This window comes from Sorex fumeus, unplaced genomic scaffold (genome assembly GCF_029834395.1).
Source record: "Sorex fumeus unplaced genomic scaffold, SorFum_2.1 ptg000008l, whole genome shotgun sequence".
In the NCBI taxonomy this organism is placed as follows: domain Eukaryota; kingdom Metazoa; phylum Chordata; class Mammalia; order Eulipotyphla; family Soricidae; genus Sorex; species Sorex fumeus.
In genome coordinates, this window is record NW_026606065.1 from 48,486,761 (window position 1) to 48,504,843 (window position 18,083).

General features: G+C 36.5%; 1 protein-coding gene across 12 annotated transcripts in view; it reads left to right on the plus strand.

The window, feature by feature from the left end:
* RBM26 (RNA binding motif protein 26) overlaps window positions 1-18,083 on the plus strand; it is a 93,242-nt gene that overhangs the window by 32,656 nt on the left and 42,503 nt on the right. For 6 of the 12 annotated variants that reach the window (XM_056110053.1, XM_056110054.1, XM_056110055.1 and 3 more), the window contains exons 4-14: window positions 1,509-1,597; window positions 2,795-3,012; window positions 5,473-5,733; window positions 6,653-6,892; window positions 7,310-7,480; window positions 7,799-7,954; window positions 9,488-9,599; window positions 10,980-11,139; window positions 13,339-13,503; window positions 14,824-14,955; window positions 17,012-17,083. In XM_056110053.1, the coding sequence (XP_055966028.1) occupies window positions 1,509-1,597; window positions 2,795-3,012; window positions 5,473-5,733; window positions 6,653-6,892; window positions 7,310-7,480; window positions 7,799-7,954; window positions 9,488-9,599; window positions 10,980-11,139; window positions 13,339-13,503; window positions 14,824-14,955; window positions 17,012-17,083 (1,776 nt within the window). The remainder of the gene's footprint in view (window positions 1-1,508; window positions 1,598-2,794; window positions 3,013-5,472; window positions 5,734-6,652; window positions 6,893-7,309; window positions 7,481-7,798; window positions 7,955-9,487; window positions 9,600-10,979; window positions 11,140-13,338; window positions 13,504-14,823; window positions 14,956-17,011; window positions 17,084-18,083) is intronic. The other 6 variants (XM_056110058.1, XM_056110059.1, XM_056110061.1 and 3 more) reach the window with 6 other exon arrangements.

Below are 18,083 nucleotides of genomic sequence, written 5' to 3' on the forward strand. Positions count from 1 at the left end.
TTCTGCCAAATATATAACAGAATTCCAGATTCCTGGGATAAACGCAGCTATTCAGAATGGACTGTATTGTTTTAGGAATAGAACCTCTATAAATTAAAGTTCACAGATGTCAGTAATTGCAACCCAGCCTCTCTAAACATAATATTCAAAGACCTCCTTTTAAAAAATCTTTTCTGCACAGTACCTTAAAGGTATGAACTACTGTCTCCTGTGATCTGTGAAACTAGTGAGTGACAACAGATGTGTTTCACTCTATTTTACACACATTTGGCTGGGGTCTGCTTTTTTAAGATAGTCAAATAAAAATACCTTTATGGGGGAGTGGAAATAACTTCATACTTTAATAGGTTTTGAAGTTGTTGCCTTTTTACATTTGGGAAGAGTACGACTCTTTCCCCAAAAGACTCGTATAGTTTAAATCTCTTTAATGTGATGTTTAAAGATTGTAATTCAAGCAAAAATAGTTCTGGACAATTAAACTATTATATTTCTGTTGTGAGCCTAGTTTTTGGACAAACAAATCTTGGTTTAAATGCTAACTTACCATTTACTGCTTAACTACCTTGAAAATACTTCTGAGCCTCAGTTTACCCAGCTATAAATTGGAAATAACACAGGATTATTGAAGAGTAGGAAAATAATATAGTTCTTAGTATAGCATATGAAAAATAGTAGGTTCTCAGTAAATGACAGTTTTTGTAATTATTAAAAGATTCATATATGGTGGAAGATGTAGTTGTGATTTTAGTTTTTCCTTTAGACTTAATAATGTATTTTTCAGATGATGAAAGTAACAAATGAATATCATGTAATGTAAATAGATTTTTTTTGTGGGGGTGTATATAAATAATACGTAGATTACAAAACTTGATTCAGCAGTTCATGAATTTGTTTATTCTCTAAATTCTGATTTTCTAGTAACGCTTACTCATATCCTTGTGGAATTGCTGTTATGTCCTTGTGAAATCAGTGTTCTAGGCAGTTTAGCAGGGACAATTGCGGCCCAGATAATTTGAGGCTAATGAAGTGAATGCTTTCCAAGATTGCTTTTTATATAACTACTTAGATTCTTTTTAGAAAGGAGAATATATATAGCTTCTGCGCTGCTTTGAGAAACTGGAGAATTTTATTTTATGTATTGTTTTCTCAGTTGTTCTCCCCTTCTCTCTCTCTCTCTCTCTCTCTCTCTCATGATTTGGCTAATTTTAATGCATCATACTTACGCTATATGCTTTAAATGTCTCACTATTGATGTAATAAAGAATGAGAATTTATGAGCTTTTTTTTTTTTCACTAGTCAAGTTTTCAGTTTTTGTACCAAGCATGTTTTTTTCTTTTTCTTTTGTGGTACTGAGGATTGAAAAGTAATGGTTAAATGATTATACTTAAAAGAGAAATCTATTTTGTTTGAATATTTTAGAAGCTTCGATCCTTTAATTTCTATCAGGTCATTGAAATAGTGACCTTACAAGGAACAACATGTTAAACACTACACTGTTTTTCGTTAGATCACGAAAGAAGAAGAGCGTGAGAAGAAGTTTTCCAGAAGACTAAATCATAGTCCTCCCCAGTCAAGTTCCCGATACAGAGAAAACAGGTGATTGTTTGATTGATTGATTGATGTTCACTGTCTAGACAGATGTGCTTCAACCTTTTTATATCTGCTCCTCCGCAGCTGTCCTGCATACTGGCCCATGACGTGGCAGTGAAAACTGAGGCAGCCAACCAGTGTTTACAACTTTTCTACAACCAGTCAGTGAACTGGAGTTTGAAGACCACTGGTGTAGCATGATTATCTTTTATTTGAATGTTTAAACTTTGAATATCTTTTACATTGGGTTACAAATAAGTTTCATTTTGTCTTAGGAAACAAAGTATCAATTGGTCTTTCCCTACCAAGAATATATAGATCTTGGGATTTGTAGGCTCTGTTAGTGAAAATTGAGTTAATGCTTGGCAAATATTTTTTATTATCAGATTTAAAGGCCAGTGAAAATTTTTTTTTTTTTTTTTGCTTTTTGGGTTACACCCAGCCATGCTCAGGGATTACTCCTGACTCTGCACTCAGGAGTTACTCCTGGCAGTGCTCAGGGGACCATATAGGATGCTGGGGATAGAACCCGGCTTGGCCGGATGCAAGGCAAATGCCCTCCCTGCTGTGCTATCGCTCCAGCCCCAAGGCCAGTGCAATTTTAATGGGAAACCTTCTGCCTACCTCTCTGTCTTTCCCCCACCCCCCGACATTTCTTTTTCGTGCAAAATTATTTTTCCCATTAAGGCTTCAAATACATTTATAGTAAGGTGAATATGATTCATTTCTATGTACAGGAGCCTGAGCGATAGTACAGTAGGTAGTACACTTAGATAATACAGTAGATAATACACTTGTCTTGCACATGGCTGATCCGAGTTCAATCCCTGGTACCTTGTGTGGTCCTCCAAGCCTGCCAGGAGTGATCCCTGAGCACAGAACCAGGGGTAAACCCTGAGTATCTCCAGGTGAAACCCAAAAAAGAAACTAAAAGATTATTTACAAGGCAATAATACATACTGTGAGATGTTTCTACAGAGGCTTAAATGCAGAGATGCTTTGCTGTGTAAAACTAAACACCAGGAAAAGGTTATTTTCCTCTCAAAGTATTATCCTTTAAGTACTGAAGTTCTTTTTTTTCAGTATGAATGAGATAGAGTCAATAATTGGTTTTCTGAATTTCCTAGACTTGTATTCTGATGGTGGGGAAAAAGAATAATCAGTGGTTAAATATCACTTTTTCTGATCTTACATTTCTTTTAGAAGTCGTGATGAGAGGAAAAAAGATGATCGTTCCCGCAAGAGAGATTATGACCGAAACCCTCCTCGAAGAGACTCTTACAGAGACCGATACAATAGAAGACGAGGGCGAAGTCGCAGTTACAGCAGGAGTCGGAGTCGAAGCTGGAGTAAAGAGCGCCTTCGCGATAGGGATAGGGACAGAAGCAGAACACGAAGCAGAAGCAGGACGCGAAGCAGGGGTAAAAATCCACATATCTGTATATTTTGTCATTTTTTGGTTGTTTTGGGGGCCATACCTTAAAGCTGGAGGCTTGGTGCTCAGGGGACTTAACCCAGGGCTTCACGTGCGGGGCAGTTGCTCTGTCATTGAGCAATATCCCCAGCCCTTGTGTGTGTGCAAACCTTCGTATTTGAGGGCTTTAAATTTGTTTCAATTTTTGTCAGTGTATTCGTCATTTTTTGTTTTGATAGATTTTGTGTTCCAAGTGAATCCTTCAAAAATATGTCACTTTATGAAAGTAAGCCACTACATTTTTAGTGCAGTCCCACCAGAATGACTAAAATTAAAAAATTGATTTTATTCAATGTCGATTAGACTGAAGAACTCTTTGGAAAATACTTTGCCAGAATATTTAAAATAATAGTGCCCACCTACCAGATGACCTAACACATTCTTTTTTTCTAGGTATTTATTTGTCTTAGAAGAAGACATAAATGTATATTTCTGTACACAGACGTATACTTAAGTGATAATAGTAACTTGATTTCTAATGGCCAAAACCTAAGTAAATTGTGGTACAATTTCTGAGAATAAAAGGAAGGAAAGTATTGATACATTAAACATTGATATGTCCTAAAGTAATTATACTTGATAAAAAAGAGTGTATATTTATATAAACATTTTTAAAAAGCAAATTATGAGAGAAAACCAGTTATTTTCAAGGATATTGGGTGGATTACAAAAGGGGATACTCTTGGGATTGATGAGTATGTTCCATGTTGCATTGCCAAGTTTCACAGGTATATATATATATATATATATAGGTTAAAATTCATGAAATTGTATACTTTAATTTGTAGTGGAGGGTTTGGGCCACACCTGAGAATACTGTGTGGCTACTCCTGGCTTTGTACTTAGGGCTCACTCCTAGCTGTGCTGGAGGAACCACATGCAGTGCCAGGGATCAAACCAGTGTAATCTATGTGCAAAGCAAATGTCTAAATCCCTGAACTTTTTCTCTGCCCCTGAATTGTGTACTTTATGTTCAAATAATTATGTTTCAGTTATTATCTAAAAACTATTAAAAAAATTGCATTTCAGATTTTTGTATTTATAAGAGCATGCCATTTCCAGCATGTATAGTTTCTCTTTCAATCTATATTATGGAAAGGAAGGTATTGCAGGCAATAAAACAGCTATGACACTTTTGAGTAAGACACTTTTTATTCAAGCTTAGACTTTTTCTACCCTTACAGTCTTCATTGTTACCTTTAGTCTTGAGGAAATGGTATTTCTGTCTTGGCCTTTGTATAAGCTTTGTAACTTCTCTGTTACACTTTTTTTATTTTGGGGGTTGTCGGTGGGGAGTTTGCACCGTATCTGGTGCTTAGGTAATTCCTGGCAGTGCTCAGTGGAGTAGAGGAGATTGGGCAGTGCCAGGGAACAAACTAGGGTCTACTGCATTTAACCCCATACTATCTGTCTGGCTCCCAGTTTCTTTTTTTCTTTTATTTACCTCTGTGATCTAGGTATAGTATGTTGCTGCACATTCTTCACTTATTCCTTTATTTTTTACTTTATTTTGTGGGCCATGCCCAAATCTTAGTCCTGGCTTGCAGTCAGGGATCATGCCTGGCAATGCTCAGGGACCATATGGGGTGCTGGCAATCGAACCCAGGTTGGCTGAGTGGAAGGCAAGTGTTCAACACACTATTTTATCTCTCTGACTCTTCACTTACTCTTTAATAGTGTTTTCTTTCCTTGTGACCATCTGATAAAAGCCAAGTTAATTTCTTTATATTTAATATGAACTCGTTTTTTTCTTTAAAAAAAAAGTTTATTTTTGGGCCACACTTGGCAGTACTTATGACTTACTCTTGGCTCTGTGTTCAGGAGTCACTCCTGGTGAACTCTGGCGACCATATGAGATGCTGGATATTGAAATGCCAGTCTGCCATGTACAATGCAAATATCTCTGGCTCCTAAATTCATTTTTCTACCTTTTTGGTTCATTCATTCTCACCTTCTCTGACTAATGTGTATTATAATAAACTATTGTATATTTCTTTTATGCTTACAAAATATAATCTACTGTGTAATTCTGACATGTTTATGAGCTAGTTTTTAGGGTTTTTAGATGGATAACTAAATGTTCATTGAATAAGTTACATTTTTAGTATGTATTTTACATATGGACTGACTTTATACTAAGCTGCAAAAGTAGGAAAATATATTTACTGAAACAACTCCAAGAAAAAAATACATGTTACAATAAGTGGTTTTATAGTGTAGTTTATATCGCAGAGACATAAATAGCTTCTCTTAGAACATTGTATATTTAATGAATACTTTTAAAAGTGGAATTTGTTTGATTTTGAACATTTTCTCTGAATAGCTAAAGTATCACTGTTGTTTTTTGTATCTGGGATATTTTAAAAAATAGTGTATAGTTTTATAAGCCATTTATATTTTATTGCAGAAAGGGATCTGGTAAAACCTAAATATGACCTGGATAGAACAGATCCATTAGAAAACAATTATACTCCAGTCTCTTCAGTACCTAATATTTCATCTGGTCACTATCCTGTACCTACTTTGAGCAGCACGATTACAGTAATTGCTCCTACTCATCATGGTAATAACACTACCGAAAGTTGGTCTGAATTTCATGAAGACCAAGTGGACCATAACTCATATGTGCGACCACCTATGCCAAAGAAGCGGTGTAGAGACTATGATGGTAAGGCTTTCAGTTGCTTCTTGATGTAGTGAATTAATTACTTCTAGGTGACTTTATTCTGTACCTTTAAGTTGTAAAGGATTATGCAAAGACTTATAGAAAGTGGAAAAGTAAGTCTTTAAGCTCTTTCTGAAATTTGTCAATATTGAAACCCTTTTAAGTCACCAATGACTATTAAACATAAATATGAAAGTAGCATTTATTTATGTATTTTTGTAATTAAGTGAGTGAGTCATTTCCACTGAGTTAAGGAATTTGTTGAGAAGACTCACTTGAAGGCATGTGTGAGGCCTTTGATTATATTTATTTTCCATATTTTAAAGAGTTTTACGTAAGATTTAAGTTAGGGAAATGTTTTTAATGACAAAAGTAGGACTGTATTTGTACATGCAAGTTTTATATCATTTTGCTAGCCAGGAATATTCATTTTAATTTTGTTTTTGTTTCTTGGTTATCTTTTGGTGGTGGTGGTGGTGGGAGTTTGGGTCACAGCTGGCAGTGCCCAGGGCTTACTCCTAGCTCTGCTCAAGGATCACTGCTGTTGGTACTCAGGGTGCCATATGCAGTGCTGGGGATTGAACCAGGATCAGATTGCATGTAAGGGTTTATCCATTGTACTATCTCTTCTGCCCCCGGTGATAGTTTTTAAGAATGTATGTTAGCCATAATATTGGTCACTTTTAAATTATTATGAATTAGTAGGTAGCTCTTTATGGATTGATTATACTATACTCAATATTAAAGATGCTCTTGTTTCTATTCTGGTGCTGGGGACTCAACCCTGGGTTTCACACATAGAAAAACTGTGTTCCACCACCCAGTCACATTCTGGCCAAAGATAGGCCTATTTTGAAATATCTTACTTTTATTACCTTGATGCCCAACTCATGTTTATTTCTTTTAACTATATTCCTCACAGAAAAGGGTTTCTGTATGAGAGGAGACATGTGCCCTTTTGATCATGGAAGTGATCCGGTAGTTGTAGAAGATGTGAATCTTCCTGGCATGCTGCCTTTCCCAGCGCAGCCTCCTGTTGTTGAAGGACCACCTCCTCCTGGCCTTCCCCCACCTCCCCCAATTCTCACACCACCACCGGTGAATCTGAGACCTCCGGTGCCTCCACCAGGCCCATTACCTCCCAGTCTACCACCTGTCACAGGTGAGTAAATAAGTCTGTGTGCCTGTGTGTTACTTGTTTATTCATAATTTGTTTTTAAGAAAGTAGTTTGATGCTTGCTTTTGTAAGAAAGTAAAATATTCCTATAGAAGTTTACAGCTGCTGGGAACTAAGTGCAGGGTACTTCTGTTGCCCTGTATCCCAGCCTTGAAGGCTGTTTCAGACCGGTGGTCTCCTATGATTTTGGAGTGGCCTTGAATTTTGCATGTTCCTAATGAATCCCTGCTATTAGTGATCCTTTATAACTTAAGTAAGCTCATTTTGGAAGATATTAAAAGGTACTTTGTTCTGTAAATGAATATATAGTCATGAGTTTGATGTTTATAGATATTGTGGTTTGATAAATGAGAATATTGTGTTGGGATGTACAATAACCTTTTTTTATTTGTTTGCTTTCAGATGATGTTTCTTATTCTTTGGTTTTGACAGGACCACCACCACCACTTCCTCCTTTGCAGCCATCTGGCATGGATGCTCCCCCAAATTCTGCCACCAGCTCTGTTCCTACTGTAGTAACAACTGGCATCCATCACCAGCCTCCTCCTGCTCCACCTTCTCTTTTCACTGCAGGTGCAGTTTTGGCCCTCTATGTACTTTCAGTGAAATTTAGCTTTAGAACAGAATTGTATTTGAGCAATTAAATGCCTAGAGCTCTATCAGTTTTTTCTCATTTAAATGACAATATGTAGAAATGGTGATTATATAGTAAATGTTGTTTTAAATTAAGTTGTCTCAATGAAGTTTTAATTTATAAGACAGTTTTAATTTTTATATATTTAGTATATAAGCCCTGTTAAATATTAGCAGAATGTTACATACATGTGTACTTTTTCTATTTGAAACGAAAATATTATTAAGTGGACTTCTATAATTGTTTTTTAATTACAGTTTTTGTATTACCAGATACATATGACACTGATGGCTATAATCCTGAAGCCCCAAGCATAACAAACACTTCCAGACCTATGTATAGACACAGAGTGCATGCACAAAGGCCTAACTTGATAGGACTGACATCAGGGGATATGGATTTGCCACCCAGAGGTACTGTGATTCATCTTTTCTTCTTAACATTTTCATAATATCAGGAATAGCAAAACATTTACACACAACCCATAATTGGAAGATGGTAAATATGTTTATTAGATCCTTTTGTCACTCTTGAGACAAAATGTCTCCTTCCCTTTGTTTGGTATTTGTTATGCACACTTTTATCCACGGGAAAGCATATATTTCTCAGGTAACTTTACTTGCAGGCATAATTTGGTTCAGTTAAACTCCTTGAAGTAATAATTTCATTAATAAAAGTAGATTCTTCCCAAGTTTGAATAATAAAATGAGGTGTATAGACTTGTGCTTGATAGACATTTTGTATTTGATTTCTTGACGTGTTAAATTTTTTTTTTTTGTTTTCTGTTATGACCCAGAAACCAAACAACAAAAATAATAACAAAGAAATAGTGCTGAGGCATATCCTAAATTCATTTAGGTAGTTGTTTGTAAATACCAAGAATAGGATTAATCCAACTAATTTGTTTAATTTAAAAAAAATTATAAGTTGAATTTTTTCTGTATGGATTGTTTGCATTAGTGTTTCCATATGAACAAATATTTTTAACTTTCTTATCATTTGAGATTAACATTAAATAAACAGGTTTGGTGAAATGTACAATGTACATCAAAATTTCATCAACTGAAAAATAGATATTTCTGTTCTCTTGTACTCGAATATTTAGTTTTTATAATCAAATATACTTAACTTTTTCTTCTTTGTTTTTGTTTTTTTGGACCATGCCAGGCAGTACTTAGGGGATACCCCTGGCTTTGCACTCAGAAATCACTCCTGGCAATGTTCAGGGTACCATATGTGATGCCTAGGATTGAATCCGGGTTAGCCACGTGCAAGGCATACACACTGTATTATCACTCTGGACCCTAATATCAAGTATACTTTCAATTATGTTTATAAAGTCCCTCACTTTATCATCTCATTTCTAAAATTTTATTAGATATTAGTGTTAAAATTTATATCTTTAGGTTGTACATTTATTTTTTAAACTATGAGCTCAGAGTTGAAGATGATTTGTTTGTGTATTTCTGAAGAGGACGATGACAGATGGGAAGAATGTCATGGGCTTGTAGAGTTTAATTTGGGGCTGAAGAGATAGTGCAACAGGTAAGACATACAGCCAGTAAGCACTTGCCTTGCTTGCGGCTGACTGAGATTTGATCCCCAGCATCCTGTATGGTCCCCTGAGCACCACCAGGAATAAAATCATGAGTGCAGAGCCAGCGTTGCTGGTGTGGTCCCCCCATCTCTACCCAAAGCAGTTTAATTTAACATGGAATTACTGATTCTTCACAGAAATGAGTTAAAAAAAATCCCTTGGCCTGTTATATTTAAATGTACATATCATTTAAAATGATATATATGGTATAAATATATGATAAAACATATAGTTTTAAAATGTATATTTGGACAAAATCCTAAAATTTTGTTTTCAATACGACTTAAGGAGGTAATGATATAATATTAATCTCTGTTTTCTTCGCCCTGCCCCCCTTGTTTTCAAACAGATAAGCCTCCTAATAAAAGCAGTATGAGGATAGTGGTGGATTCAGAGTCAAGAAAAAGAACCATTGGTTCTGGAGAGTCTGGAGTTTCTACAAAGAAGACTTGGTTTGATAAGTAAGCTGGCAGGAAAAATTGAAGAATTTTTATTGTTCAGTGGTTTTATGTGGGCCAGGGCGGGGGGAGTGGTGCTTAAGAGACTTTGGGGGCCATCCCGGTGATTCTTGGCCAAGAGGGTAAGTGGTTCAGTGTAGGCAGTCTGAGGATGCCATGCTGCTCAGGCCCTGTGATGCCGGGCATTCCCTGGCCCACCTGGCAGTGCTGGCGGCTCATGGGGCTGTGCTTGTGTTGCTCCGGGAACAACCTGAACTTGACCATTTTCAAGGCAGTTCCCTTAACCCATGTGTTATCTTTCTAGCTCTTGGGTAGTACTTTTTAGAATAGTTGCACTGTTAAGAAAGTACACTATTCTTGTTCAAAATAAAATTAACATTTTTCTGTTGACTTCCACTAAAGTACAAATTGTTTTTTTTATGTGTGATAGAGAACACCAAAAAGAGGATGCCTTTGGACATCCTTTGACATCCAAGCAAAATACGTTGAATTTAGCTATCATTGAATATGATCAAGATTGTGATCCATCATTAGGGCAGGAAGTGTGTGTTCAACTCTGGGAGGCAGCCCATTTTGTTTGTAATCCTGTAAGAGGTAGAAAGTGCTCTGGATAGGCATTCAGCATGTCAAAGAAGGAGTTCAGAGAGATGCTTTTATTTTTGTTTTGTTTGTGTGCTTGTTTTTGGACCATACCCAGTGATGCTCAGGGATTACTCCTGGGTCCTATACTCAAGAATTACTCCTGGTAGTGCTCGGGAGATCATATGGGATGCCAGGGAATCGAACCCTGGTCTACTACATGCAAGGCAAACACCCTACCCTACCTATACTATCTCTCCGACCCCAGACTTCAGAGAGATGGATAAAGAATCAGAATGTCTATGAGATGATAATTTTCTAAATTTGCAGTTGTGAGAAGGGAAATAATGATCATGCTTATGAAGCTTTAACATTGTTTCAGTAATGATTTTTGGCTTTATCTTTAGTCCTGTGAAGCAGTGTAACATTTATGAATCTACCATTTTGTCCTTTTATTCAAGTGTCAAATGTGTGCTGTATAGTTCCAACAAAATTCTCCTTAAGTTGAGAAATGATTAAGAATAAAGGCTGTGCAGATTGGCTAATATTCTAAGTAGGAGGTAATCAGAAATGAAAAGTAATTTACCTCTGCTAGTTGACTTCTTAAAATATGCTTGCACTACTGATTTGAAAACTAATTTTGGAAGAAAATTTTAATTTACCAACCAGTAATTTCAGTTTTGAAAAAAAAAAGTAACCTAAGTAAGTTTTGACTCTTAATTCTTTTGTACTTAATACTTGGATTTATAAGGAAATATTATTTGGTGTTTTTTTTTTGTTTCTTTGTTTGTTTTTTTGCTACAGACCAAATTTTAATAGAACAAACAGTCCAGGGTTTCAGAAAAAGGTTCAGTTTGGAAATGATAATACCAAACTTGAACTTCGGAAAGTTCCTCCAGAATTAAATAATATCAGCAAACTTAATGAACATTTCAGTCGCTTTGGGACCTTGGTGAACTTACAGGTAAGAGCCAGAAATCATTTGTTGTCTTTACCTAGTTATTTTAGGAGGGATCTTAATGTAGTACGAAGAAAACCACTAGAGCAGTGTGATATTGGTTATTTTTGATAATAAATACCAAATAAGTTTGGTAGTCATCAGTGGTTGGAAAATTGAACACGAGATGAAGGTTTGTTTTTTAGCAAAACTTGTCATTGAATGCTTTTTACTTAGAAAAGGCATATTATTAAGATACTTTTTGTATGTCATTATTATAATTATGATTGGTCATATTATTAAATACTTTTTGCATAAGTCATTGTTATTAAATTACAGAAAAGATAGTGATAAAATATAATCTAGTACTTTTTTTTCTCCTTAGGGTTTTTTGTTTGTCTTTTGAGGGCGGACGTGGGGGATGGGGAAGCACACCCAGAGTGCTCAGGGTTTGATTTCTGGCTCTGTGTTCAGGGTTCTCTTGGTGTTGCTTGGGGGACCACCTATGGTGCTGAAGATTGAACCCAGGTCAGCTCCTTGCAAGCACTCTACCCACTCTGGCCTCGTTTCATTAGTTTCTAAACATCATTTCAGTGGAATATTTCAGTCAGTCAATCATTCTGACCGATTAGTCAGAATTAAAATTAAGTTTATTTTTTCCTCTCACTTTTGAACAGTCTTCAAGATGAATACAGGCATAATTTATTTTAATTTAATTTTTAGTTTGTGTGTGTTGCGACCTCCCTAGAGTTGCTCATGAGATCTGGGGTTCTTCCTCAAGATTCTTAACAACTGTCAACTACAAGGGCCTATGGATGTGGTGCTCCTTGGGTTCTGTGGTGCACAGGACCACCCACACAATCCAGCAGTGTTGGGGGCCTTCAGGACTGCACCTGGTGTTGCATAGGGAACTATGTGGTACTGGGGATGGAACCAGAGTTAGCTGTGTGATAGGCCTTGTCCTATCTGAAGCCCTAGAAGTGATACAACAATTTTTCAGAGTTGAGATGAAAGTATATGTTGTTTCAGTTTGCATTTCTTTGTTCATGAGGTTCTGTCATCTTTACTGATCATTTTGCTATATCTGCATACTGACATACTTGTGTAACTAAGCATATAAAATATATGCTTTTGAAAATCAACTTAACCTCATCCTAATTTATAATATATATTCAAGTTCCAATTGTAAAATGCTCAAAAACTATCCTTATATTGAATAATTATTAGATATTTGCTGTATCATTCTGATTTATGAATCAATACTGCAGAGTGGGTATTATTATTCTCTTTATGGATTTAGGAAGTGGAAACACAGAAAGGTCTAATAATTCTCTCATCTTCCATGGGTATAACAGTCAGGGTTTTAGCTGGGTTGCTTAATTCAGGTCAGTTTGGTTCATACTCAGTTTTTATTGCTATAAATTGTCAGTGGTTTATATACTACACTTTTGGAAAACACAGCTATTACGGAAAGAACAGAAAATTTCAACTGAGATGTGTTGGATCTGTTACATAATAGTTTAATAGGTCCATATACTCAACTTACTTTTTAGAATCAGTTTCCTTATTTGTAAATCATAATTGTTGACTTTTATTAAGTAGATCCTTATAGTTTCTTAAGCTCTCTTCTAGTCTTGAAAATGTGAGAATTACAGATTAGGAAGAAAAATTTTGTAGGTTTTTGTGTGTGTGTGTATGTGGGGGGGAGCAGGAGACAATTCTGGGGATCAAATCCAGTGCTCCGTGCATGGAAAGCATACACTTTACCTTCGAGCTACAACTCTAGCCTACAAACTTGGAAAATATTATGTATGGAGTTTTCTTAAAGTCTGTGGTTAGAATTTCCTCTTTTCAATTGCTATACTGCCTTTTCCTGATGTGTTATATAAATTATCATATCCCTCATTGATGAGTATTTCTCAGTGTATTGGAGATTAAAAAAGTTATCACTTTGAACTGTTACATAAAATAATTTGGTTTTGATACTGTAATGCACAATTCTTGACTAAGATTTTCTACGTATTCTATAGAGGAGGGTCTTGTCTACTCTGAATAATGCCCAGTTAACTGTATCCTATGTAGATAAGTAGAGTGTTATAATATACGTACAAATAAGTTTAAACATAGATTCATACTTGGAAGAACCAGTATTTCAGGTCAGGAATTTTACTGTATAAAGCAATAGATATGTTTGTAAATGCATTGTATTTCATTTCTAAACCATAGGTTGCCTATAATGGTGATCCTGAAGGTGCCCTTATTCAATTTGCAACACATGAAGAAGCAAAGAAAGCAATATCTAGTACTGAGGCAGTACTAAATAATCGCTTTATTAAGGTGTATTGGCACAGAGAAGGAAGCACCCAGCAATTACAAACTTCTTCTCCAAAGGTAAGAGAGAAATTTACGTGAAATTAATGACTTTGAAAATTCTAGGGGACCCATGCAGTAATACTGTGGGTAGGGTGCTTGCCTTGCATCGACCAACCAGGATTCTGTCACCAGCACCAGTCACCTGAGTACTACTGGGTGTGGCCCAACTCCCAACCCTACAGAAGGGGGTATGGCAGGAGAGGGGAGAGTGAGGAGAGTGGGGAGAGGGGAGAAGAGGAGAGGGAGCTGGAAGAGGGGAGAGAGAGAGAGAGAGAGAGAGAGAGAGAGAGAGAGAGGAGGTGAGCATGCCTCAAGGTCAGGTAGATTTTAGTTAAGATCTTTTCTCTATCATTAATTGTACAACTTGAGGAAGTTTCTTAACTTTATAGCACAGCGGTAGGGTGTTTGCCTTACAAGCGGCCAACATGGCCGACCCGAGTTTGATTCCTCCGCCCCTCTCGGAGAGCCCGGCAAGCTACCGAGAGTATTTGATATGCCAGACACAGTAACAACAAAGTCTCCAATGGAGACGTTACTGGGCCCGCTCGAGCAAATCGACGATCAACGGGAGGGCCTTTACCTTTTACCTTTAACCTGTTCTCTCATTATGTACTGAAGTTAATTCCTAGTTTGGACAATTAAAATATATATGTATAGTTTCTCTCAGTGAGCTCAGTAAGCTACCGAGAGTATCCCACCTGCACAGCAGAGACTGGCAAGCTCCCTGTGGCATATTCAATATGCCAAAAACAATAACAATAACTGGTCTCATTTCCCTGACCTGAAAGAGCCTCCAATATGGCACCATTGGGAAGGACGAGTAAGGAGAGGCTGCTAAAATCTCAGGGCTGGGACGAATGGAGACGTTACTGGTGCCTGGTCGAGCAAATCGACGAACAACAGGATGACAGTGATATAGTGATGTGAAGTTTCTAGAAAAGTCCCTGGTGGATAGGAGTCCACTTAGTTCATTGTTGCTATACATATTCCAGAAACTTAGGCTATGGGTTCATCTTGGAAAGCTTTTCTTCTCCTCTTTCCTCTTTGTTTTAACTAGTGAATCAGTCAATTCTGTTACATTAATTACCTGTAATATAGCAGCTCCCTGCCCCCTCAGTTTATTTCTTTTCATTAGAGGGAGAGAAGAGAGTGAAGGATAGATTCCACTTTCAGTTTCATTTAAAAAATAATTTCATGCAAAATATATATGTGTGTGAACATATTGTGATTATAAATTACACTTTCAATGTAATTCTGCATGGCAATTTTACAGAAACGTAATGAAATTACTTAAATGCTTATGAACTAATAAGCTTATTTAACAAATCTTATTTTGAGGTCATACAGCCTTTAGTCCAGCAGCCCATTTTACCAGCTGTGAAACAGTCAGTCAAAGAGCGGTTGGGTCCAGTACCTTCAAGTACTCTTGAACCAGCAGAAGCCCAGAGTGCCAGTTCAGACCTTCCTCAGGTAAATGAAGCCTTATTATTGAGCTTTTTGTATGAAGGATTTTCAGTATATTAGTTTTGGTGATTTAAATTCTAGTTTTATACAAAAATATAGTAGTGTATACATCCTTGAAATCAGTTTGTAAGGGTTTTTTTTTTCCCATTGTCATACTTTTTTTTTGTCCTGTTTTTCATAGTATTTAAATTGTAAATTCTTCTCTAATACTTATTTTTTGAAAAAGAATTCTCTTCCACTTTATGAGGAGATTTTTCAGCAAACCTGCCTGAAAAATGATGGTCAGTCATCAGTAAATCTTACTGCTCCATCATCTTTCACTTAACTTGATTTCTATTCCAGAGATAATTATTTAGTAGACTGAACTGAAAGCTTTCGGAGACTTATTTAATCTATCGGGTTTTTACGTGCTTCAATTTTACTATTTCAGATTACTTACAGTGCACTCTCAGAGCCTGTATCCCTCATTCCTGACTCTCAGACACACTTCTCCATGTTATTCCCTTCCCACTCCCTTTCACATTTGAGTGGCAATTTCTTGATTCTGTACCCACAGTCTCTGAAATTTAGCTTTCCATTGTCTCTGGTTGTTTCAGCATTTGATATGAGTGAGAGTGAGGATGTGGTGTCCTACTTAACCGATGGGTGCCATCTTATTTTATTGTCCTTCTAGATAATTCCTGAGGAGTTAAGATACTGAGATTCTATTTAAAAGCTGCAAAATGTAGTCTGGTAAAATATCAGTTACTGGAAAAAAAAACTCATCCCAATCCTATTATCCCAAATTGTTGCCAAATAAAGTGCACTTGGCTATAAAAGAAATATATTTAAGAAAAGAAGAAGTTTTATTTATAGTTCTCAGTTAAAAATTGTATTTTTGGGGGGAGGGAGGGCCACTCCCAGTGGTGCTTGGAGATTAGTGCTCAGGATCACTCAAGGCTGTGCTGGGAGACCCATATTCAGTTCTAGGGATCGAACCTGTTTTTGGCATGTGCTAGACAAGCACATTAACCCCTGTCTCTTTATTATTATTAATTTATTATTTTTTATATGTATTTTTTGGTGTTTGGGCAACACCTGGTGATGGTCAGAGATCACTGCTAGTGATACTTAGGGATTCTGGGGATTAAACCCAGGTTCGCTGCTTGCAAGGCAAACGTTCTACTTACCATACTATCACTCAGGCTCTAATTATTATTATGATTTTGGGGCCACACCTAGTAGTTTTCAGGATTTACTCTGGATCTGTGCTCAGGGATCACCCCTGATGGGGCTAGGGACCATTGGGGTGCTGTGGCTCAGATCTGGGTTGGCCTCATGCAAGGCAATTGCCCTATCTCCTGTAATACTTTTCCAGCTCTCCTTTTATTAATTTTTAATAGAGTGTTCCTAGTTTTGCTTGGAAAATCAGGGACTATTCTTGGTGATACTTGCGCCCCACAACATAAGGGTTTAGTGGTTGGGCCCACTGATGCGGTATTGCTTGAGTCTAGTGGTATTGAGTGACACCAGGGTCCCACATGCTGGTTGTGGATGCTGAGGAGTCAGGTCGAACTTGAGGTCCCTAGTGTGCATGCTATTTGTCTCCCTGACCTGTGTGAGTTGCCTCCCTGTTGGAATCATTTCTCTGACCCAAAAGGTATAACCTGAGGTCAGATATATATATATATATATATATATATATATATATATGTATATATATATATTTCCCTGACCCAAGAGGTATAACATGAGGAACAGGCAGGTAAAATAATTAGATCGTATTAGTAAAGTCCTAACTTTCTTATCAACATAGAATTCTAAAAATCTATGGTTCTGTGTCATGGAAGGAACCTTGGCAACCTAATTCAAACTTACCTTACTTTGTAATATTTTATGATAGAGTAACATTGCATACTGTTTGCTTTTCACACACATTTTCTTTGAAAAGGCTCGTTCTTGTGATTAACATTTATATCTACAGTGTCAGTATTACATGCTAGTAGAATGAGAATGTTCAACATCCCAGTGAACTTATACATGCTTGGGGAAACACTGAATATGTCCATTTTAATTTTTTTAGAATGTAACTAAGTTATCTGTGAAGGACAGGTTGGGTTTTGTATCAAAGCCATCTGTTTCAGCAACTGAAAAGGTAAGAAGAATAGCATGATGTGTTTGTCTTGGCTTCATAAATGTTTTCAGATGGCATCTTAATTTTTTAATTTTTTCCATAGTTCTAAACTTTTGCTTCTTAATATTATCTGTATCTCTTGTTCCTACCTTATTGCTTTCCATTTGCTGAAAAAGAAAAATACTGCCTACCTTTTTTCTTTTTGCTTCAGCATTTTAATACTTGTCACTTGCTGTTTTTCCATGTGCTTCATACTTATGTTTTTTATTTTATTGTATTTGTAAAGATGTTGTGTATTTAATGGGAAAGCTTTAGTGCCCTAATTGAAAAGGCCATGAATTTAGAATTTAACTTGACTTTTAGCTATGACTCATCACTTAACTAACTGCATGACTGTGGGTAGTATTTTTAACCTTTCTGAACTTTTCATGTTACTGGTTAAATGGTGATGGTAATAATTGTCTTTCTCATGGGATTTTGTGAAGATTAAATAAAACAATTCAAGTGTTTTCTGACCAGAAAAGTGGGATGTAAATGTTGCTAACACCTATTACAGCATAGCCTGACAATACATTTATTTCTGTTTTTAAATGATTGGTAAATACGGATTAGATTATTTATGAACTTAACTGGTACTTTTTGTCTATTTATGTGTGAATGAATACTTTGATCTTAAAATTTTAGGATTAGATACTCTAAGGCAGTAAGACCCCAAAATAGTCTTGTAGTTGATTTATATTTTGAGCTGTGTTAGGACTGGAATCTGTGTCTTGTATTTCTTCTTTCTTTTTTTTAATGCTTTTTGGGTCACACCCGGCGATGCACAGGGGTTATTCCTGGCTCTGCACTCAGGAATTACCCCTGGTGGTGCTCAGGGGACCATATGGGATGCTGGAAATCGGACCCGGGTCGGCTACGTGCAAGGCAAATGCCCTACCTGCTATGCTATTGCTCCAGCTCCTGTGTCTTGTATTTCTAATGTGTGATTCTTCCCATTGAGAAGATTATATAGGAAATTGTC